This window comes from Desmodus rotundus, chromosome 7 (genome assembly GCF_022682495.2).
Source record: "Desmodus rotundus isolate HL8 chromosome 7, HLdesRot8A.1, whole genome shotgun sequence".
Lineage (NCBI taxonomy): Eukaryota > Metazoa > Chordata > Mammalia > Chiroptera > Phyllostomidae > Desmodus > Desmodus rotundus.
The window spans coordinates 67,654,781-67,679,773 of record NC_071393.1 but is presented as its reverse complement, the minus strand read 5'-3'; the positions used below and the strand labels follow the sequence as shown (position 1 = coordinate 67,679,773).

General features: G+C 44.9%; 1 protein-coding gene across 1 annotated transcript in view; it reads left to right on the top strand.

The window, feature by feature from the left end:
- RYR3 (ryanodine receptor 3) overlaps window positions 1-24,993 on the top strand; it is a 534,646-nt gene that overhangs the window by 455,191 nt on the left and 54,462 nt on the right. The window contains exons 65-69 of the mRNA XM_053928437.1: window positions 2,612-2,742; window positions 8,790-9,110; window positions 11,344-11,584; window positions 21,494-21,581; window positions 21,684-21,776. Coding sequence (XP_053784412.1) covers window positions 2,612-2,742; window positions 8,790-9,110; window positions 11,344-11,584; window positions 21,494-21,581; window positions 21,684-21,776 — 874 coding nt within the window. The remainder of the gene's footprint in view (window positions 1-2,611; window positions 2,743-8,789; window positions 9,111-11,343; window positions 11,585-21,493; window positions 21,582-21,683; window positions 21,777-24,993) is intronic.

The following is a 24,993-nucleotide window of genomic DNA, read 5'->3' as shown; positions in this document are numbered from 1 at the left end:
CGCAGCATTAATACACAGGGCCTAGAGGATTAGCTCGGCCCAAGGGCTGCCACTGTGCCCCCAGAGCAGACCTGGACTGGGATGGGAGAGTGGGGGGATGAGCAGCCAAACCTTCAACAGAAGGACTGGGCTGCACCATTAGCTAAGAAGTGACTTGCCTACCTGAGGACATTCTTGCTTGCTGGAGGCTGATTTTAAAGTTATCTCCTCAAATACTTCATGGCCAAATGAGCTGTCCACTGGTCCCCTAACAGCCAAGCCTAAAAAGATAGAAGATAAGAAATAAATCCATATTTATTAATTTTCCTTTGAAGTAATTAAAAGGTCACTTTTTAATAAGTTTAATAATGACTAAAAATCGTGTGAGGGTTCCAAGGAATACACAGCTTTCTACCAACTCGCTCTCCCACCCTGCCCTCCTCCCTCCCTCCCTCTAGCCGAGCAGATTCCTCCAGCATCTCAAGCAGAACCCTTCTGTGTACAGAAGCCCCCCTTTTCCACAGGGGATACATTCCCCAACCCCAAGTGGATGCCTAAACCACAGGTAGTACCAAACCCTATATATACCATGTGTTTTCCTATATACATACCTCGGATAAATTTTAATTTGTAAATTAGGCACAGTAAGAAATGAAGAACAATAACTAACAATGAAGTAGAACAATTATAACAATATGCTATAATGCAAGTTTTGTGAATGTGGCATTGTTAAGAAAAATTAGGGCTACTTGAACACAAGCCCCCCAATGCTATGACAGCCCATGTGATAACCAGGGGCCACCAAGTGACTAACAACAGGCAGGGAGCATCCGCAGCATGGAGGTGCTGGACAAAGGGGTGATTCACGACCCAGCAGGGATGGAGCGGGATGGTGCAAGATTTCACTATGCTACTCAGAACAGCATGCAATTTGAGATCTGTGACATTTTATTTCTGGAATTTTTCAGTGAATAACTTCAGACTGTAGGTAACTGAAACCACGGAGAGATATTATTTTATCACACTGCTTCAGGTTTCCATCCTTCCTCTGCATTCAGTGAGAAAGGACTTTCACCACCTAGAGACAAAGGCTAGAGCTGTCTGGCTTACTCCTGGTGGGCTCTGGCTCCCCTAGTCGCCCCCCACCACCTAGTAAGTGCTTGTTATCCATGTCCAGAGACCCTACAGTTTTGACATTCGGGCATTTTCTTGGGGCTGCCAGATGTGTTGGCTGTTGTCATAGTGAAGGGCAGGTGACACAGTCTCAGGTGCAGGTTGTGGTGGGAGCTGAAGGGAACCTGAGGGCTGAATACCTCTGTTTCCACACTAGTGGGGCAAACGTTCGCTCTTGGCTCTAAGTGTGCCCTCTCTCACTGGCAGTTTTCTCTGTGGTGCTTCTGTAACATCCCTCCAAAAGGCTGCCTTCGACCCCCAGTGTCCAGGGACATTGTCTGTGTGCTTCGTATACATAGTGCAAGTGCTCAGCTTGAGCTGATCAGCCACAAGCAAGATGGGCTTGCACACTGTAAGCCCTTCCAGTTCTCAATTCTAGACCTGTGGTCCACATTTCCCACTAGTGATCTTGGTTTCGTGGTCTAACAAAGGACTCAGAGTACTGGTGTTTTTGAAGAAAGTTTTCTCCTTGTATGGAAACTGGTATCCATGTGAAACTCCCGGGAGAGGTGTGTAGTCTGTCCATGACTGATGCCAATGAGTGGCTAAGAGAAGATACTTATGGGTGAGAACCAGATGGCTCCGGTCTCATTCATCAGAAAGCAACATATAACAGCCCCCACACAGGGCTCTCAAGCCAGCACTGTCACTGTGCTGTCTCACTAGGAGAAAGGACCTGCTGGGTTAGACAGTGCAGCTCCAAGACTGAGCCCAGGTCTGTGCGGGAGAAACGCTGTTTCAGTACCAGCTCCGCACCGACCAGCCCTCACACTTGGACACTTGGCCATCCCACAAGCAAGACAAGTCCTCTCTGTTGGAGAACTAGAAATCTGAAATAGGAATCCCAAGCACTTTATTTTTGTTTGGTTGCTTATTTCAGAGAAAGACTCAAAACCCAGAGCTTAATACCTGGTGGACACTCAAACATTTGTGAAAGGAAGAGAGAGACGTAATAGGTGGTTGAGGTCTGTCTGCAAACCAAGCAATATGTTTTAGGACCTTTTATTTCTATTACAAGGCAGGTATTTTATTTTTGTGACTAATTCATAATTTTGGCCCTTTATCTACTGTTCCCACTGGTGATCACAGGCTCCATCCATGGTAGGGAACAGACACAGAGAAATTACACAGAAGATTTCAAAACATTTTTAGAACAAGGAGGATCAGATTCAATGTGGACATCCTCAAAATTTGCTCTCAGATATGCTGGGAGAAAAGAACAAAGTGACATAGTATATTATATCACCTTAGCCAGTTAATAACTAGGTTCCAAGTAGTGAGACCATTGCAAACTATTGGTTAGTGTCCAGCAAAAGATGGGGAAGAAGGAGGTGCCTGCAGCCTAGCTGAGCCCAGGGTTCAGGGATGCCAGTGGAGCAATCGATGGGGAAGCAGCCTGAGACATCCTGGGGAAGGGGCCTGGCCCAGCAGCACTTCTAAATGGATTTCTTGTTTCTAGACAACGTCCCGCCCTTGGAGAATGTCTGGCTTCACTGGCAGCTGCCATCCCAGTGGCATTCCTGGAGCCCACCCTTAACCGCTACAATCCGCTCTCAGTCTTCAACACCAAAACCCCCAGGGAGAGATCTAGTAAGTATCTTCCCACAGTAACATGCCCTGTGTTGAGAAGAGAGTGGCGGGAAGGAAGGCCACACAGGCAGGGAGCAGCAGCCCTCCAGCACTGCTGGTTCCTGGGGCCCGGGGTCAGGGAGCAGGGCAGGAGGCCAAACCCTATCTCCATCTCACTGGAAAAATGGGCACGGGCAGGTGCTTTGTGCTCATTCAACTTTGGTTTCTTCCTCTAAAAAAAGAGGAGACAGCATAGTTGATTTCTAAATCTCTTCCATCCTAAAACCCCAGGTTCTCTCATTGATCGTGGGTCTTAACTTCTTCTCCTGCACCTGCAGATGTGACAACTCATTCACAGCTCCTCTCCAGAGCGTCAGCAGAAGGGGCACTTCTGCACTAATCACCTAATTAAGCTCTTCCAGTCCCAGGACAGACTCTGTTTCCAAGGATGATGACCACATGTTCTCCCTCTGCATGGAAAATAAAGCCTACAAAACACCAGAGGGAATTGGAATTATACAAGAAACAAAATTGAACCAGAGCACTGATGCACCAAGTTCTAGGGCAGCCATCCTAGGATTTAGGAAGTAACATTTTATTGCAACACCGTCACACCCACTTGTGGTCGCACCCACTCATCTACATGTTGTCTGTGGCTGCACTAGTGCTATGTCGGGAAGGAACACTATGTTCCCTCTACCTTGCATTATTCTTGGCTAAACCTCCCTTGTGGAAAAGACAGATTAAAGGAGAAAAATTAATCTATTTTAATCACCTACATGCGTATGTGTACAGGAGCCCCACAAAGATGTGAGACTGGAGAGGTAGCTAGAGGACTGAGCCTTAAATAACAGCCTGAGCAAGGGAAGGGGTCAGTGTGCGGGGCTCAGCGAGAAGAAGGCAACTCACAGGAAGGCCAGAAGAGGAAATGTTTGAGAGCCGAGCTGCCCTGCCACTCAGATGTGTCTCCGATGAAAAAGTTATGTTTGGTAATAGGTCACCTCCTGGTAGACTGCCTTTCTGATGTAAATTCCCTTTATGAATGTAGAGTTCTTTGACAAAAGGGTAAGTCCTACTCTTTTTTCAGAGCTTCTTTGTGCAGTTTCTTAAAAACAATAAACTCAAAATAATCCCTGAGTGGAAGAGGCAGGTGTGCAGGGGCTGGGTCTCTGCCTTGCACCCCAGGGGCAGAGTTGAGTCACGGCAGTGCAGACCATCCAGTCTGCAGCGCAGGAAATATTTACTCTCCAGCCCCTTACCGAAAGGTGTTCCGCCCCCTCTTCTAGGAGAACCTACAGCTGGAACACAAGGCAGGCTGTAAACCAGCTCCTGGAGGCAGGAAGGGGGAGTCCTCACACATGGATCGATGGCGATCCTGCTGCAGGGCCACGGGATAGAGGAGCTCCAAGCAGGAAGCTAGAATTCACTAGAAAGAACTGCAATGATCTGATGGAGTAAAAGTTACCACACAGTAGTCCTCATCAATATTCACAAAAAGAAAAAGCCATAGTGAACCGTTCACACCAGAGCCATCCTATTCAGAGCCATCGATACACCGGCAGTGACTGGGCAGCACGGGATCCCACTTAGTGTGGGCCCCCTTCGCAAACTGCCCTGAGGTCCTAAGGGAGAGAGTCCTGAGAGAGTGGGGTTTGTGCTCCATTCCTCTTTGTCACCAGTCTTTCCATCTAAGGAGGCAGAGAGCAGAGCCATGGTGGATTTATTCACATTTGCTTTTGCTACTTCAGATAAAAGAAATGCCTTGGCCCCAGGAATGATCACCAGGACAATGTAGACAAGGCCACTCTATAGAATTCTTTTCCTGAGCTAGAACACAGTAGACCCTAGTGTTCTCAGGGCTGGTTAAGGGAGAAACATTGCTGAGATGCCTCCACTTTCCAAAGTTGTGTGTGAAATCTCTTAAGTCCCCAACACCCTCAGCTTCATCTCACCCTTTCTCTCCTTTCTGGGGCTAGCAAAAGTATATTTCCCACCTTGTTTTTTTTCCCACCCTCTCATGATTCTAAATGAGTCACGTCTTTCAGCCTAGTGGGAGCTGAGCGACTGAGCAGGCTCTGGTAATGCTGAGAAAGGGCTGTGGCATCTGCAGGTACACGCCAGCCCAAGTGGAGCTCCCCAAAGGGTCAGGGCCCAGGCATGAGTGCCGGATTTGTATACGCTCATTCTACACCACCTGTGATTCAAGAAATGGTGTGTCTTTGTCTCTGTATCAGCAATGTGTAGACTTGAATCTTGGAAAAGAGAGAGACCTACTCTGCTCTTGGGCTCATAGAGGTGCAGCAGCAGGCAAATGGGGAACTTGACAATGACAGACACACGAGACCCTAGATTGGCTTTCGGAGGGAAGGGAATGGCTCTCTCCCATTGTTCTCCTTCTCAAGAGCTATTTGAGAAATGTTCCTTCTTATTTCACATATTTTTACATTGATGTAATAAGACATACACATAAGTAAAAAATAAGTGCCCATTATCACATACTGCACGTGGGAGAAAAGAGACAAGCTTGAGATTAAAAATGACACAGTCCCTCTTCTATCAGTGGCACATCGGCATACTGTGGGACTCAGTACCCCAGGCCCCTAAGCCTATGTTTTCCATCATTTAATTAATCAAAGACAGAATGCTAATCGTGCTTATGGCTCTTGAAAAGTAGAGTGCACATGAATATGTATCTGGGGCAACCAGGTTTGCCTGGAGCCAGAGAATGACTGATGGCTTAAGAGACTCTAGGGAGGTAGACTTCATTCATTATATAGAGTGGATGGCCTAAAGGATCAAGAAGGGGCAGGAACATATAGGGTGACAAACGATGTGAGACTTTGATTTAGAAATGCAATATGAACTGATTCATCAAGACTTTAGTCAATTGGACATCTCTATTAATTTCCACTTAGCATTTTTGACAGCAGTTACTCATATTAGTAACTCGTCTACCCTATAAGATCCTGGCACATTTTCTGACTCATCCAAAAGTTATTAAGATGTACCTAGAAAAGGCTTAACACTATTATGTGCCAGTTATTCAAAACTATATAAAATCTTTGGTTATGTGAGGCAGTGGTCTCTTGATCAGAGTATTAGTTTGGCCAAGCATCCTGGTCACCAGCTGGTTTACTCTGCACACCCGAATTGGAATAATCACCCAGAAGGAAGGGGGTCCAGCTCCCATGTAAGCTCTGCCTCTGCTGCACAGGGGCGATGGTCTCGGATACCCTCTTCTTGAGAGAGGAGCTGCTCAGGGAAGAAGATGCAACTGTGGGACCTCAGTGGTTCTCAAACCCTCGCATACACCAGAATCACTCAGAAGGCTCCCTAGAATAAAGATTGCTGAGTCCTGCCCCTAAGCTTCCAATGCAGTGGGTCCCGAGCCAGAAGGTCCCATCACTGCTCTGCTGCTGGTGGGAGGACTTCGCTTTGAGAGCCGTTGATCTAGAACACTGAGTTCAACCTGTGTGCTGCAATAGGCACACCGTGGTGCCACAAGAAGTTTTAAACATGCAGTGCCTCACTATTTAGTCAGGGCATTGACTTCTTTTCCCTTAGAGTGTTATTTTTTTTTTAAATGACAGCCAACAGAACAATAGCCATCCTGTGTGAATGAACTGAAATTTTACCTATTTTTTTTTGTCACACCAACAAAAACTGCATCTTTTGGTGTGTGGCAGAATTTTGGCAATTAGTTTGTGTGTGCCAGCAGATGAAAAAAGTTGAAAATTGCCCATCTAGAAGATGAAAGGACAGTGTGTTCCAATGGTCCCCTCCAACTGTCTTGTGTCTGATTCTGATAGGACCCAACTGAGGCTGTCTTTCAGATAGATAACTCAGCAGCATTCATTCTGTGGTTTTAGTATGTGGCATTTGAAGTTCAGAACACCACCTGAATGGCAAATGTTTCCTCTACTCAAGGACCAATTACATATAAATAACTTTTAAAGGTCATTATAATGACTCCGGTGTAGAAACCTCAAGCAACCATTTTTCTTAGGCAGGAAAAAAAAGAGTTGGTGACAATGTATTGTCTGCGTGCCATTTACACACACACACACACACACACACACACCCTCTGCACCTACTCATTTATAATTTACAGCCAACAGTTGTAAACTTCATTCACGTCTGTGGTGGTCCACACTGTTCTGTGTGCAGAGCTGGAGGGTAGAAAGTTTGACCTCTCTCTTGACCTATTTATTCTGATGCTATTTGTGTCATTATTTTGTTTGTGAGAGTCTCCCCTCTGCTAAAGGGTACAGGCTAGACTTGGTCTCTGCAAATGGCCTGCACTGGCAGTGGATCGTGTCTGCTCTGTGTCACCCCTTTCCACTGTGATTCATGGGAGTTCAGTGTTCTTTGGCTTTGACACTGTGAATCCTTTTGAATGGTCTGGATTTTAAATGACATTGGTCCACTCCTGGTGTCCAAGGAGGAGAGATCTTGAGCCTTCTACTCATCCAAAGGCCATAGACCTAACAACAGAGAGTCATCCTAGGGAAAGCTGGTTAAGACTCATGCAGCTGTTCCAGAGCAGGGAACCCCTCCGAGTCCATCACTTTGCCACACGCCATCCAGGAGAACCACTTGTCTCAGTGACAGATTCATTACCTCCAGGAGACCCAGGATTATCTGTGGCTCTGCTCTGGGCAGTACAATCATGAGAAAAATCAAAACAGTCCCTTTCAGTTGGCCAGTATTTCTGAAGGCCAGAGAATTTGCTGAGGCCTCTTATTCATTAGCTCTTTGAGTCCTGTGGGCCTAAAATCTAGGGCAGACTTCCCACCAGCATTAGCACCAATGGCAAAGAGCCTGCAGGTATAACCCACTTCACTGAACATAAACTTTTATTGGAAGTCTTCTGCTTTGTCTTCTGGAATTCATGAGAATGTTGCATTTTACTTCTAGTATCAAAAATAAGTTCCTCAAATCTTCTAGTGGAGTTGATGTTCTGGGAAAATGTTCTACATTTTCCTGTGGCTTCTCAGACTCCTGGTGCCTGTGGCGCCTGATGCTTCGGCCCCAGTGTGAGAAGTCTGGCCTTTGGGTGTCATCTGTGCCCAACCCACACAGGCCTAGGTGGACTGTGGGGAGCAGGAAGATCAACATAAGCACCCGCATAGCTTTGGACTCGTGCTTCTTTCTCAACCAGCCTGTGTCCCTTTGCTCAAGACCCTTTATCTTCTCACCTGTCAGGAACCTCAGGGTGCTCTGGTCTCTCCTCCCAGCTTGGGAGAAAGAGTGTTGTTTTTCCTTAAGGAGAGCAGGTCAGCTAGCCCCTGGCTGCTTCTGTCTGCTATTCTGGTATCCAACAAGGTTTAATGCTGAACTCTGTTGCCACTCCATCCTGTCTGTCCTTGTTCAGTAAAGTGACCTCAGTCATTCAGTGTGAGGAAAAGACAGCAAACTCACTGTTCTGTGCACAGGAGCTGCAGAAACAAAAAGGCTTAGGTGACGGACAAGAATCTTGGCACAGGTCACCTCAGGTCCCCAGTAACTTCTGCTGTAAATGCCAAAATCAACACATGTACAACGTTTCCCCCCAAATCTCAACTGGATGGAACATATTGCTGTCTCTGGTCCAGCTGAGAGAATACGTGATGAGAGGGTTCCCTTCTCCTTTTCTAAATAGTACAGATGTGAGCCAGGTGATTGAACCACCAGTTGGCAACTGAACACCCATTAGTTGCTTTTCTCTGACTAGAACCGCCCCTCCTGCAGTGTATGCACTCAGGCAAGAGGGAGAAGGCCAGAGACCAGCTTTGTCACAGAGAGGTCTTATTAAACGCTGCTCAGCCGGGTCCCTGCTCTGCTCCTGCAACCTTGTGTCTAAGTGTTTTAACCTGAGTACCACATGTGGGCAGAGGCCCCTGGTCTCTGGGGGCAGCAGTCTTTACACAGCTGCAGCAGGTGCTCCCCCGCATCACTGCTCAGCCATGCGAGGCTCTGGGGGAAACTCAAGGGAAAGACTGAAGGAAGGGGGGCCAGTGGGGGATACGGTTGCACTGTTGTGGTTTTGAATTACTGTCCCTTTGTTCTTCCTGTACCCTCTCGGGCAGTTCTGGGGATGCCGGACATGGTGGAAGACATGTGTCCTGACATCCCCCAGCTGGAAGGCCTCATGAAAGAAATCAATGACCTGGCCCAGTCAGGGGCACGGTACACAGAGATGCCCCATGTCATCGAGGTGATCCTGCCCATGCTCTGCAACTACCTGTCCTACTGGTGGGAACAGGGGCCTGAGCACCTGCCCCCTGACACAGGACCCTGGTGCACCAAAGTCACCTCAGAACACCTCAGTGTCATCCTGGGCAACATCCTGAAAATCATCAACAACAACCTGGGCATCGATGAGGCCTCCTGGATGAAGCGTATTGCAGGTACCACAAATGCTTTTCTCCCCAGCCCCAGGTTCAGGGGCCAAGGTGCCTAGATTCTCTGTCCATCTCTTAGTTCCCTAACTGCCACTCTTAGTTACTTAAGAGTAAAAAGAACTGACTTATTTCCCCATAGAGCTTCTCAGAGCAAATGTTCCTGCCCAGCTGCCCAACTAACCCAGGCCCCTCAAGCCTTCAGGAAGCCCTTCTTGATAAACTCTGCCTGACGCAGATCACCACTGCTTTAGTGTGTTTGGCAATTAAGAATCCCATTTGCTCTTACAGTGATAACTGTCCATACTTGTTGGTAAGCTATCCTTGTTCTCCACGTCTGTGAAACTCACTCCCATCTGGGCTGTACTGTAAGTTCCTAGCATTTGTATTTCACACTATGCTTTCTAAGACACTAATTTAGGTCACAATAGTATAACTTTGTCTTGGGGGGGGGGTCATTTTGTGTTCTGGAACTCCGTGCATGCTGTAGGCTCTTGATAAATGTTGTAAGCTAATTTTCTCTTTCTGAAGCTACCTCAAAAAAGGAAAGACTTGGAAAATGAATAGCCATTCATTTTCCATCTACAGTCAAGAAGCCATGAATATTTAGTGTCCTCTGTGTCCAAGTAGTCTGAGGAGATAAAACCTGAGGCAAAGTCATTTAATGGACCTAGAGTTTAGATAGGAGACTCCACATAACAGCTTCACCTGCATAATCTTCTGGACCATGGCTGAGTCACAGGGAGCATCATCAACCCAACTCAAGGTGTTTCCCTCCCTGGACAAATTAGTGGACATTCTTCTGCAAGACCAAGGAAGAAAGTTCCTACCTCCTTTTCTCAGAAATGAACTCAAATCAAAATTATAAATATTTGGGTGCTCAAGGCTGCTAGATAGTAGAGATAGGCTTCTAAGAACACAAATAAATAAAGTTGGTGTTCTTTTGTTACCCATTAGCCCAAGAATGTTGTTAACCCTAAGGCAATTTGTTGAGGGGCTCTAGTTTGTAAATCTGGATTAAGGGAAGGAGGAGATAAATGATCAACTCCCTCCCTTGCTCAAGAGAGGGGCAGAGAGGAAAGATATCACAGCAAGAGAGCCACTGATGGGAACTGAACTTGGCCTTTAATTCCATGGGTGAATTAACTCTATAGTCAGGCCATTTAGTTCCTGGTACCTAAACAAAATTGATTTTAATAGTAACCCCAAATCGCCCACATCTGGAAGAGCCACTCTGATTACAGGGCTGTGAAACTGAAGCCATCATGGCACCGAGTTTTGACTTCTTCATTAATGCCTCTCAGCAGAGAGCTCCCGTCACCTTCTCTTTCGCAAGCAGTCTTCTTAGACAAAATGCGATTTTTTAAAGTACTGGAAAGTAGGCCATTTTCCATTAAAATGCTCTAAGCTAGAGAAACTTTGAAATACACCATGAACATTGTCAGTGACTCATTATTATTATTATTATTATTATTATTATTATTATTATTTCACTTTTCTTATAATGATTCTGATTCTGATCTTTTTTATGGATTGAATAAATAAGATATTCTATTCAAGAAATAGAGTGAGATATAAAGGTTTTCTCTTTCTCTTTACAAGGATCAGAATTATGGTCCCAAGTCCCACTGATTGCTTGTTTCGGCTCTTTGACGTCTGATGTCCACCTCATCTTCTTTCTCAGTTTGTTACAGCTGATGATAGCTTGTCTGCCTTCCTCAGGGCCCAGGTAGTCCTCCAGTGTTGGGGGCTAAGAACTGTGGGTGGATGATGTATTTTTAACAACAGGTTTTTCTGTAAATTAACCAGAAAGCAGAGTATTCAGTGCCTACTCTTGGCTTGGCACAGTGCTGGTTATTATGAACAGAAGGCTTCCTTCAAGGAGTTTGTAATCTAGCTGGTGAGCCAAACCAACCTGAACATACTGTGAAATGATACAAGGTAGTTGTTAGGAAGAGCTAGGGGCTGTGGTGAACTCCATGCATGCCCAAGGGGCTCAGGGATGGCCAGGGCTCCCCATGGCCTGCAGGAGCAGAACAGGAATAGGACCTTCTCATTAGCTCCACCCCCCAACTATGGCTTCATGAGAGGGAAGTGCCCAGTGGGAGATTAAGGAAGGGAACAAGGGACAGGTGCCATCCTGAGTGGATGGACTTTCACAGCCTCACCCTCAGTGTCACTTCTTTCCTTTAATCAATTCTTAATGGGAAATGAGGGGGTGGTCCTTTGTTTGCAAACACAGTGTACGCCCAGCCAATCATCAGCAAAGCCAGGCCTGACCTGCTAAGAAGCCACTTCATCCCAACTCTGGAGAAGCTGAAGAAGAAGGCTGTCAAGACTGTGCAGGAGGAGGAGCAGCTGAAGGCCGACAGCAAAGGGGACACCCAGGAGGCGGAGCTCCTCATCCTGGATGAGTTTGCAGTGCTCTGCAGAGACCTCTACGCCTTCTACCCCATGCTAATCCGCTACGTGGACAACAACAGGTATGGAGGCAGCCTGGGAACGCATGTCTACAGGACAGAAAGTTGGGGCTGGGTTGGGTTACAAGTGAGAAGTAGAGGTCACAGCTGCCACCACCAGCACCCTCCTCAAATAAGCCCTAGTGTGGGACCTCCAGGGGGTGCTTTCCTTGACCAGTGATTCTATGTTGCCAGTGGCATGGCCATCCCTTCCATCCTCAAATACCAAAGGGAGAGGCAGTTGGCCAGATGAGGGCAGCAGCAATCCACTTCTGCCCTTCTGCCACCCCACCCCACATTCATTCAACAGATAAAACTGAGTGCTCCAGGCACGGGAACAGGACGAACAAAACAAAACAAAGATGTCTGGCATAGGGAGCTTTCCTTCTGGCAGGGGAGTGGGGCATGCAGACAATAAACAAAATAAATATTTAGCCCTGGCTGGTGTGGCTCAGTGGATTGAGGGCCAGCCTGCGAGCCTTAAGGTCATCGGTTAGATTCACATCAGGGCACATGCCTGGGTTATGGGCCAGGTCCCCAGTTGGCAACTGATTGATGTTTCTCCTGCACATTGATGTTTCTCTCCCTCTCTTCCTCCCTCCCTTCCCCTCTCTCTGAAAATAAGTAAATCTTTTTTTAAAAAGTATGTATATGCTTATATGTACTTACTTATATATTTAATTACACACTTTACTTATAAAAGGAAATTGTATAAAGCAGGGTAAGGGGGAGTAGGGTGGAGTTGCAGTTGTAAATAGAATGTTACTGAGAAAGAGACATTTGAGCAAAGACCTAAGGAGATGAAGTGAGGAACCCTGCAGGTCTGGGGAAGAGTGTTCAGGGAGAGGGAACATCTGGTGCAAGCCCTGAGGACAGAGTGTGTTTGGGGTGTTCAAGAGATTACAGGAGGCTGGCAAAGCCAGGAAGAGTGAGGGGTGTGGGGAGCATAGTCATCTGAGAGGCAGAAAGAGTCAGGCCCTCGGAGGCTTTTGCTCTGAGATGAGAAGCCGGTGGAGGTTTTGAGCTAATTGTGATGTGATCTGATTCACTCTTTGAATGCCGTGGCAAGAGATAAAGGCAAAAAATGAGTGAGAAGACAATTTGGGAGGGTCACAATGATCCAGGCAAGAGTTGATCATTGAAAGTTGGGGAGGGAGGTTGGGGAGGGAAGTGGAATGGGGAGCAACTGCTTATGGACTTGGAGTTTCTTTTTAGAGTCTTGAAAATGTTTTAGAAGTAGCTGGCCAACTTTGTGAATGTACTAAATGTCAGTAATGGCCAATTTTCTCTTCTATGTATTTTACCACAATGAAAAGAAAAAAAAGAGAGAGAGTGCATGTTGGCTGGGGCCAGCGTGGTAATAATGACGGTTGACAGAGGACGACCAATTCTGGGTCTATTTTGAGGGTGAAGCCCTTGGGACTTCCAGAGTGGTAATGAAAGAAAATAGGAGACTCAAGTCAAAGACAATTCTGGCAAATGGAAGGATGGGGTTTTCATCAACTGAGTTGGGGAAGATTGTGGGTACAGAAAATTTTTAGGGGAAGATTAGGACATTGCTTTGAACATGTTAAATTCAAGTTGCTGCCCTGGCCAGTGTAACTCAGTTGGTTGGAGCATTATCCCATAAACCAGGGGTGTCCAACCTGCGGCCCATGGGCCACATGCAACCCAGGATGGGCCCAACACAAAATCATAAATTTACTTAAAACATTATGAGATTTTGTGTGTGTGTGTGATTACATGTCACAATGTACTTACATATGTGGCCCAAGACAACTCTTCTTATTCCAGTGTCACACAGAGATGCCAAAAGGTTGAACACCCCTGCTGGCATAAATCAAAGGTTGAAGGTTTGATTCCTAGTCAGGGCACATGTCTGGGTTGTAGGTTCGGTCCCCGGTTGGGGCACTACGAGAGACAACCAATCGATGTTTCTCTTCCTCTCTCTCTCCTTCCCTTCCCCCCTCTCTAAAATCAATAAGCATTTCCAAGGTAAAAAATTAAAAGAAAATTTGAGTTGCCTAATCAATATCAAAATGAAAATGTTGAGTGGGCAGTTGCATGTGAGTGCAGAGTTCAGGATTGAGGTTTGGTGCAGGTGTAGGAATTTGGGGGTCATCAACATATTGGCATGTAGTCTTTCAGACCCATGAGACTGGGTGAGGTAAAGGACTGAGGGGGAGAGAGAAGAGTTCCAACTCAGCGCTCATGTTCTCCAACATTAAAAGGTCAGGCAGCAAAGGAGGAATCGGTGACTGAGACAGGAGGAACCAACAGAATGTTGTGTCTGGGATGCCAACTTCATAAAGCATTTCCAGTAGGAAAGAATGCTAAATGGAGTTTATTGGTGACCCTGACTGGAGCAGTTTGAGTGGACCAATGGAGATGAAAGCCTCCTTGGAGTGGCTTTCTTCCATTCTCTTCTAGCAGAGAATGGAAGGAAAGGACTTGGAGACAGCAATACAGACAAGTTGTTCAAGGAGTCTTATTGTAAGGGGGAACAGGGAAATGGGATGGTAGCTGAAGACAGAAGCAGGGTCAAAAGAAGACTTTTTGAGATGGGAGACTTGTCAGCTTATTTCTTCATTAATGGGAATAATTCACTGGAGGAAAGGAAATTGATCAGAGTGAGAGAGAATTTCTAAAGCAATGTCCTTGAACAGGCAAAGGATCAGCCTCAGACAGTTCATTCATAATAGCAGGCAGGAGGGCAGAGAGTGGGTGCTAATGCCAGTACATACTCACAGAGGTACTCATGTACATACATACATACGCATGTATCATACACAACATACATAACATACACCTGTGTTCATATATGGATGGATAGAGTCTGTAGGAGTCCTTTTCTGATTGCTTCCATTGTCAGTGAGGTAGGAAGCAAGATCCTCAGCTAAGAGTGAGGATGAGGAGAAGGTGCTTGGAGATTTGAGGAGTAAGGAGAAGGTACAGGGCAGTGGCCAGGGAGAAGTGGTAGAGCAGATGGCCCAGGGAAAGGCAGTGGGATTGCCAGGCAGCATTAAGGGGCCCACTTGAAATCTATGATCATAAATTTCAAGTGAGACCCATCAGCAGGCTGTTCATATTCTCCAGCCAGTTTAGCTGCCAGGCTTAGGCCCAGAGTAGAAAGAGAGATTGATTTAACCAGGGTTGGGGTTTTGCAAAGTGGGTTAGGGAGTTGTGGGTGTATGTAAGAGGGTAATTATGAAGACTGACTGGAACTGAAGCTGAACGATGAGGGAAATGAGGATACAGGAGAGTAACGACCATGAGCGGGGGAGGGAACAAAGGGTTGTTGGTCCCCGCAGAAGGCCAAACAGATATATTTTTATTATACCACACCCTCTTAAAGCTTACAGGCCTAAAATGTAAACCTGGAAAAGCTTGATTTTAAAATACCTCATAGATAGTGAAAGGACTCAGGAATATTTGAGGGAACATTACTAACATTTTGAGTGGTATCCCTTTCTGTCATGGGCAGGAAGTAGGTCTGAATATGCCCATTTATTTTATAAGGCAAATTGTATTTACTATTTAAAATAATTTCAGATTACTTATATTTAGCATTTCAAAATAAACACCTCACCCACAGTGTGTGTGTGCACATATAACCTCTCAGCCATATTTGGGAAATTTGACTCACTTTCTCAAATGAAATCCTGGGCTGACAGTCATCATTTTAGTCATTTCCCATTGACATAATTATGTTAACAGTTTAGAGAAGGAATATGTCAAAGTTTGAGGTGAAAACAAAAATGAAAGTAGAGTAAGCTTACTCCAAGAATAGCTCTTTAATGTCATTCATTTGTCACTATTGACGACCAAGACTCAAGATAAAGTGTGTTCCACCCCCACAGTGCTTGGCAGCGCTAAAAGTGGCAATGTCAGGGAGTCTTTGAGATCATCATTAATTCATTCACCCCCACTGTTCAGCCCATTCTTCCCTGAACACCAGGGAGTACTATGGCCATCTGAGCCTTGCTTAGAAATGCTTCCTTCCTGTGTGTGTGCCATGACCTTCTTCAAGTCCTTTTTTTTACCCAAAAGAATTAGCTGGCTTGGAATTATGGGATTATAGGGCTGGCAGGAATATCTGAGGTCATTTCACCTTCCATCTGACTGGAAGTATAGACACCCCTTTCCTTTTTCCTAGCAGTGCATGTCCTGCCTCTGATGATTTATCCACCACGGTTATAGACAACAGGTTCAGCCTTTCCATGGGCGCACCTCCCATTCCACTCACAGACACTTTACACCATTTTGAGCTCAGGGATAGCTCCTATTATCGGCTCTGATTTTGCCCTTCAAAACTATGTAGTCTCTCTTGTGGCAGCTCTTAAATATTGAAGGGTGCTGCCTTCTGGCCTCCTCCCTGTATCTTCTCATTATATTAAACCTTTGCCCTTCCTTCAGCCTTGTCATAGTAGCGTTTCAAGTTTCTTTGCCATCTGGAACACTCTCCTGAACAGAAGCTTCTGGTCAGTGTGCAGCCTGAAGCTGACCCAGAATGAGCAGGAATTCCTGGTGTGATGTGGTGTGGTCAGAACTGGGCAAATCAGTTCTCCATCTCATCCAGGAGATATTGCATCACCATAGGTTCAAGAAAGTCTCTCTCCAAGTGATTTCTTATCTGGAAATCAGAAACAGTCAGAACATGGAAATAAGCCACTTTAAATAGTGTGATTTTGGAGAAAACCTGTCTCTCAACCTATTGAAGGGAACCCTGTACAGTGACAGCATAAGGCTGTGTCTTCTACCAGAGGCTCAGGAACAAGGCTGAGAGAAGCTGTTACCTATAAGTCAGACAACCTGGCCATGAACTTTCAAAATCTGATAACTTATCTTTTTGACAATGGAAGTCAAACTCTCCTTACTCTTGCCATCATCCAAGATTTTATTATTGTGCTTCTTTTCTCCATTAATATGCTCAGTAATGTCATCCACTTGGGTTGCTTAACCATCACCCCCACTGATTATTACCACTGAACGCAGCCTTCTTCCCACCTATGGCCTTGTGTTTTCCAACTGTTCTTTGGCAGCATGCAGTGCAGATGATAAGAGACTTAGGAATCAGTTCTGTGCCTCCAAAAGGATCAAGTGTCTGAATATTAAGAGAGATCATGAATTCTGTGGAAGACTGTGGGCTGGGGAAGAGGAGCAGATACATCACGCAGGGGTAGAAAGGCTATGGGCAAATTGATGTGAGGTCAGGGTCCTCTAGTCTCCTGCAAGTACCATCTTAATCTGGCTGAGAGAGGTGCAGAGGGTTTGTGTACCTGGGGGAAGACATTTAATGAGATATTCTTCATGCACACCCACCACTCTGAACCTGACAAAAGGACTTCACTAGAAATAAAGACTGCCTCTTATAAGGAAGAAGAGAGATGGTCCTGGCTGAGTAGCTCAGTTGGTTGGAGCATCATCCTGATGTGCCAGGGTTGCTGGTTCAATCCCTGGTCAGAGCACATGCAAGAGTCATCCAGTGAATGAATGCATGGACAGGTGGAATGGCAAATCAATGTTTGGTTCTCTGTCAAATCAATACATTTTGAGAACCAAGATGGCGGCGTAGGTAGACACACTGCGCCTCCTCGCACAACCAGAACTGACAGAGAATCGAACAACAAGGGGGACCAACACCAAGAAAATAGAAAATAACCATTCATCCAGACTGGTAGGAGGGGCGGAGACGGGCACCGGGGTGGAGAGGACTGGCGCGGCTGTGGCGGGACTGAGACTGGCGGAGTGTGGGACAAATGGCGCAGGCAGTCCGAGCACTAGCAGACCCTGCGGCCCCACATCTGCGCAGATAAACCGAGAGGGCCGGACTCAGAGTGGCGGAGAGTGGGGCAGGCAGAGCAGCGGGTAGCACCCCGCGCGGCACCAAATTCGCCCACAGATAAACCTGACGAACGGCGGGCAACAAAGCAGACTGTGCAACCCAGGGCTCCAGCTCCGGGAAATAAAGCCTCAAACCTCTGATTGAAAGCGCCCCTGGGGGTTGGGGCGGCAGCAGGAGAGACTCCCAGCCTCACAGAAGAGGTTGTTGGAGAGACCCACAGGGGCCTAGAGTGTGCACAGGCCCACTTACTCGGGAACCAGCACCAGAGGGGCCCAGTTTGATTGTGGGTATCGGAGTGAAAGATTGAAATCCGGAGGAGAGTGAGGCGGGCGCCATTGCTCCCACTCGGCCCCTCCCCCACGTACAGCGTCACAGCGCAGCGACCAGCATTACCCCGCCCCGGCGAACACCTAAGGCTCCGCCCCTTAAAGTAACAGACGCGCCAAGACAAAAAAAAAAAAAAAATGGCCCAAATGACAGAACACTTCAAAGCTCCTGAAAAAATACAACTAAGCGACGAAGAGATAGCCAACCTATCGGATGCACAGTTCAAAGCACTGGTTATCAATATGCTCACAGACTTGGTTGAATCTATTCGAAAAACAGATGAAAAAATGAAGCCTATGCTAAGAGAAACAAAGGAAAATGTACAGGGAACCAATAGTGATGAGAAGGAAACTGGGACTCAAATCAATGGTGTGGACCAGAAGGAAGAAACAAACATCCAAGCAGAAAAGAATGAAGAAACAAGAACTTGGAAAAATGAGGAGAGGCTTAGGAACCTCCCGGACGCCTTGAAACGTTCCCACATCCGAATTATAGGGGTGCCAGAAGGAGAAGAGGAAGAACAAAAAATTGAAAACTTATTTGAACAAATAATGAAGGAGAACTTCCCTAATCTGGCAAAGGAAATAGAGTTCTGGGAAGTCCAGGAAGCTCAGAGAGTCCCAAAGAAGCTGGACCCAAGGAGGAACACACCAAGGCACATCATAATTACATTACCCAAGATTAAACGCAAGGACCTACATCCAAGATTACTGTATCCAGCAAAGCTATCACTTAGAATGGAAGGGAAGATAAAGTGCTTCTCAGATAAGGTCAAGTTAAAGAAGCTCATCATCACCAAGCCCTTATTATATGAAATGTTAAAGGGAGTTACCTAAGAAAAAGAAGATCAAAAATTGGAACAGTAAAAATGACAGCAAACTCACAGTTATTAATGGCCACACATAAAACAAAAATGAGAGCAAACTAGGCAAACAACTAGAACATGAGGGTTGTCATTAAGGGAGTGGGAGGGGGAGAGAGGGGGAAAGGTACAGAGAATAAGTAGCATAGATGATAGGTGGAAAATAGACAGGGGGAGGGTAAAAATAGTGTAGGAAATGTAGAAGCCAAAGAACTTATAAGTATGACCTATGGACATGAACTATAGGGGGGGAATGTGGGAGGGACGGGGGTGGGCAGGATGGAGTGGAGTGGGGGGGGGGGGGAAATGGGACAACTGTAATAGCATAATCAATAAATATATTAAAAAAAAAAAAAATCAATACATTTTTTTAAAAAGTCTTTAAATTAAAAAGTAAAGAGGAATGATGAAATGAAATTCATTCAGCTGAAACTGCTTTCCCATATGAAGGCAAAACGATCAAATTCCTCTGCATTCTCCTGGGAGGAATAGTTTACCTAAGGTTGCTTTCAGCTCCTGCTGCTGATGCTCCCCGTGGTTGTATTTTTCCTTGGTTGGATAGGATATGACACCTCCCCTCTTCCCACCCTGGGCATAGTGCCAGCCTATTGGGTTGGCCAAAAAGTTCGTTTGGTTTTTTTCCCTAAGATGGCTCTAGTGGTGCTTAGTTGTCTTTAACTTCATTCAAAACAGTTTTGTTAGATTGTATTGTGACAGCTCTCATATCAGCATGCATTTTAAAAACAAATTTATCAAAACGAGTGAATTTTTATGTAGCCATTTTAATATTGAATATGGAAGAAAATACGCATCATTTTTGGCATATTATGCTTCATTATTTCAAAAAGGCTAAAATGCAAAACAAATATTTGTGTAGTGTATGAAGAAGGTGCTGACTGATCCAGTGTGTCAAAGTGGTTTGCGAAGTTTTGCACTAGAGATTTCTCTCTAGACGATGCTCCATGGTTGGGCAGGCCAGTTGAAGTTAATAGCAATCAACTTGAGACATAAATTGAGAACAATCAACATTATATCATGAGGGAGTTAGCCAACATACTCAAAATATCAAAATCAACACAATTATTAGTGAAAATTAAAAATGTGTCTTTTATTTTACAGAAAAAATTAAACGGACTTTTTGGCCAACCTAATATATAGCTCATTTCAAACAAAACACTAAAGAATGAACAGCTGCCAGTTCTACTAAAACTTGATATTTGACCCTGAGAAAGCACTCCTGAAAAATCAATATGAAAAAAATCAAAAAGGATTACCAATGTCAAACCTCAAGTTTGGATTGCATTTGGCTTCCAGTAATGGATACCTGATGACAGTTACTTAAACAAATTAGAAGCCAAATCTCACACATACAATAAGTCCAAAGATAATCCAGTCCAGGACTAGTGTACTCATTCCTGTCACTCCTTTGTCCTTCCATTCCTAACATTGGCTTCCATCTTTAAAGTTACTTTGATGGCGCAAAATGCCAATTAGAATCATCATATTATGATTGCACTCAGGAAGCAGGAAGGCAAAAAGGCACCTTCAGCTACCTGATCCCTTTGCAGAAAGCTTTTCCAGAATGCCCATACGACAACTTCCATTGCCGTCTCATCGATCAGAACTTAGTTACGTGGCAATCCCTCAAGGGAAGATGGGAAATGTGATCTTCATCAAAGTCAATGCCACCCTGAATACAATGGGGTTTTGTTCCTAAGGAAGAGAAGAGAATGAGCAAACAACCTGTAGTGTCTGCCACATACAGGAGAGTCTAGTTGAAAAAAAAAAAAATTATATAAGAACAGCTGTGAAAATGGAACTCAGAACAGTATAGAATTCAGGAGAGAAGAGAGGGATCCAAAAGTGGTCTTGGCCTCCTAGTCTTCAGCTTTTTTCCTTAGGCTGGTGCGGGCCATCTATGAGTGGGCTGGAGGTCAGACAGCTAGAGGCAGGTCAGTCCGATGTTCCCAGGCCTAGGGAACTGGCTTTGGATAGCTATTACCCTGCACACACCAAGGGACATGGGGTTTTTCCCAGGTCACCTGGGAAAGCAAAGTTTTCTTTAAGTTAGGGAAGGCAATAGACAAGTTAACTTCTACGTCACTCTATACAGGTATTTGAAAATGCCAACTCAGCCGGCCCTTTCAAAATATAATTTAACTCAAATGTGTAAGATATTTAGGGGCAAAAGAACTTTCAGAAATTGACTGAATCCTACTGCAGTTTAGTCTTCTGGTTGCCACTGTGAAGTTTCTTAACCAAGCCTTTTTTTTTTTTTTTTTAAGAAATGAATAATGACCATTTACAGGGAATTTCCAAACCCTTTCAGAGGGCATGGGCAATGCGTGGTCTCTGCCCACACACTTCAGTCAGCAGTGTAAAACGTGATGTCTTTTTTTTTCCTTAAAACTGGCTTCGAAAGGAAAAGGGATGAGGCCTGTGTGTATAGTGCTCCATGTTCCACAGGCTTGACAATGACAAGTATAAGTGACCAGAGTAGATGTCGTAGTAACCAAGACTTTCCTAGTTTTGCCTGCCTTACGTATTAAAGGGCATTTGTCCCAAAACTTACGAGCATAGCGTTAATCACTTCATCAGTTTAAAGGGGGGAAAAACTATCTTTGACAATTGAAATGTTGATTTCTGACATCTGTTTGCTAAGATAATCCTTGAATCCTTTGGTAAAATGGAAAAATTATTGCAGGCCCTTCAAAAATATCTACAATTATGTGCCTATATCCAAGCATGGGAGAGTGTATTGATCTTTGGTCTCTCTGAGGACAGCCTTCTCATGGGAATACAGTTTGTCTGGGAAACATGTGCATCCGGTGTCCAATGAGCGTGACTGGTTGAGTCAGTGTTGAATTTCATGTACATATTCCTTTACTTTTCAATTCAGACCTAACTGGCTCAAAAGCCCTGATGCTGATTCTGACGAGCTCTTCCGCATGGTGGCAGAGGTCTTCATCCTGTGGTGCAAATCTAACGTAAGGACACGTGTGGGCCCTGGACTCAGAGACGGCTGCGAAAGGTACAGACCTGGGAGAACTCTCTTGTAATGTTTGCTTTTTTATCCCCCCCTCACTTAGAACTTCAAGAGGGAAGAGCAAAATTTTGTGATTCAGAATGAAATTAATAATTTGGCATTTTTAACTGGAGACAGCAAAAGCAAGATGTCAAAAGTAAGTCCTTAGAAATCAATTCTAAAGACTCTTCAACCTTGACCTAAGCTGTGTATCTTTCCTATGTGAAGGGATTCGCTCTGTACTGCATTTAGGTCAAACCAACAGTCTCTACTATTGTTTCTTTGAGAATGAACCAGAAGAAACTGCTCTCAAATAAGCATGGTCATCACATTTATGAATAAATACCTTCTTGTTTGTCAAAAAATTTGTTTCAAGATCTCCCTGAGGCATTCAGGAAGTCTCTAAAACAAGCCTGCTGTCAGTAGTTTTAAAATAGATCTACTTCCTGTGTAGTGAAGCTGCAAAAATACAGGTGCCTAGAGTCACCTTCTGATTAGGAAATTACCTTGCTTTGAAGAGTTCATTAGCACATATTCTTATAGTCTACCTGTAGTCCTCCTATCTGGAACACCCAATAGCTGCTTTCTTTCAACTGTGCTGACCTCTTAATGCCTTCTCTTTATTTTCCATGTGAGCTACATTCAGAAACCCAAACATTTCTCCATCTCCATGCATGAAATATTTGAAAGAGGGCATACCAGACATCTGTCTGAGAAAAAAAAAAAAGTAATCTATAAGGGAGGAGTGTAGCAGAAATAGAGGAGAGGGAACTGGCCTCCAGCTCCTTCTAGGTCAGCTCTGTACAGTGAAGCTTTTGCTGATTTGATTGGAGAAAATTCTGAGATGCACGCCTTCAGGTATACATACAAAAGCAAGGCTTACTTAAATGTGATGGTTTGTTACCTGCTCTTATGGCTTACCCTTGACTTTCTCCCCTTGAGAGGTATGCCTCGATGAGGGGTGACTGTATACATGTCAAGTATAAGTGGCATGCCATCCCTGAGATGTACATCTCTCTCCTTGCTTGTACCTTGCTGCCTTTGAGGAACACAAAGGTGGATGCATGGGGACCCCTTAAAAGTGAAAATCAGTTCTGTAAAGATTACAGTCGTGGGTTTGTAGTGAAGTTCTTGGGGCAGCTTTCCAAATAACCATTTGGGGTGGAAGACGTTTGTATGTGGAGCTGCAGACAAGGGCCCCGCGTGACACTAAGGATCAGCACTCAGATCTTCACCCTGTGTGGCTAGCTCTAGTCAGCTCGGTCACTCTGAACGTTCCAGCCCTTCCACCCTCTAGCTGTGTTGACACCAACACTTCTTCCAGCACCCAGCAATTGACTCTTGAAGTTGAGAATCTGGTATGTACTGCTCTGTAAAGCTGGATAAACAAAATTGTGCACAGAAAACAGAGGTGTAGGTGGACACACTTTGCCTCCTCATGCAACCACAGAGAGAATTACAGATATTTCTCAAAACAAATAACAACCAGAACTGTCAGAAAATTGAGCTATATGGAAGTCCAACAACCAAGGATTTAAAGAAGCCACATTCATCCAGACGGGTAGGAGGGATGGAGTTGTGAAAACAGGTGGAGAGGTGCAGAAAGGTGGTAGTGGTGGAACAGGACGTCCCACATTCATGGTCCCACATTGTGGTGGGTAAAATCAGGAGGGATACCTTAGGAGTGAGCAATCTTGGCCCCAGGCCAGACTACACATCCCCGGGTTGCAACACCAGGAAGGTAAACCCCCATAACTCCTGGCTATAAAAACCAGTGGGGGGTGGGGTGGCAAAAGAAACTGCCAGATTTTCAGGAGAGTTTGTTTAAAGGGCCTGCATGGACTTAGCATGTACATAAACCCACCCACTCTGGGATTCACCACCAGGGCAACAACTGGAAGGGTACCAGTCACATATGGAAGTGGGTCAAGTGACTGGAAATATGGTGAGTGCCAGGCAAACCTCCAGGAGCCAGGCATTGGCATTGTCCCCTTTTCAAGCCCTCCCCCCACAAAGAGCCACGAAATGGTGAAGTAGGTTGCCCTGCCCTGGTGATTACCTCAGGCTCTGCCCCACATAATTTATAGGTGCCTTTTTACAAGGTGTCAAAGCAGCTCCACCCAATACACAGAAACAAACACAGGGAGGTTGCCAAATTGAGGAGACATAGAAATATGGCCCAAATGAAAGAACAGAACAAAATCCCAGGAAAAGAACTGAACAAAACAGAAAAAACCAACCTATCTGATGCAGAGGTCAAAATACTGGTGACTGGAATGTTCAAAGAACTCATTGAGTACAACAAAAACATAAGGGAAGAAATGAAGGTTACACTTACTGAAATAAAGAAAAATCTACAGGGAACCAACAATGGAGAGAATTAAGCCAAGAATCAAACCAACAATTTGGAACATAAGGAAGGAGAAGGCATTCAATCAGAACAAAGGGAAGAAGAAAAGAATTTAAAAAATGAGGAGTTGCTTAGGAACCTCTGGGACACCTTTAAACGTACCAACATCTGAATCTTAGGAATGCCAGAAGGAGAAGAGAAAGAACAAGAAATTGAAAGCACATCTCAAAGAATAATGAAAGAAAACTTCCGTAATTTGGTGAAGGAAATAGACCTACAAGTCCAGGAAGCACAGAGAGTCCCAAACAAGCTGGACTCAAAGAAGACCACACCAAGACACACCATAATTAAAATGCCAAAGGTTAAAGATAAAGAGAACATCTGAAAAGCAGCAAAAGAAAAGCAGAGAGTTACCTACAAAGGATTTCCCATAAGACTATCAGCTGATTTCTCAAAAGAAACTTGGCAAGCAAGAAGGGACTGGCAAGAAATATTCAAAGTGATGAAAAGCAAGGACCTACAACCTAGATTACTGTACCCATCAAAGCTATCATTTAGAATGGAAGGGTAGATAAAGAGCTTTCCGTATAAGATAAAGCTAAAGGAGTTCATCCTCACCAAGCCCTTATTACAGGAAATGTTAAAGGGACTTATTTAAGAAGAAGAAGATGAAAACTATGAACATTAAAAGGGAAACATTCACAACTATCAACAACTGAATCTAAAAAAACAAACTATGCAAACAACCAGAACAGGAACAGAATCATAGATATGGAGATCATTTGGAGGATTATCAACTGGGAAGGGAAAGAGGGAGAATGGGGAAAAAGGTGCAGGGATTAAGAAGCATAAATGGTAGGTATAAAACAGACAGTGGGACGTCAAGAATAGTATAGAAAATGGAGAAGCCAAAGAACTTATATGCACGACCATGGACATGAACTGAGGAGGGGGATTGCTGGAAGAAGAGGGGGTATTGGGCCGAGGTGGGCATAGGGGGGAAAAGTGGGACAACTGTAATGAC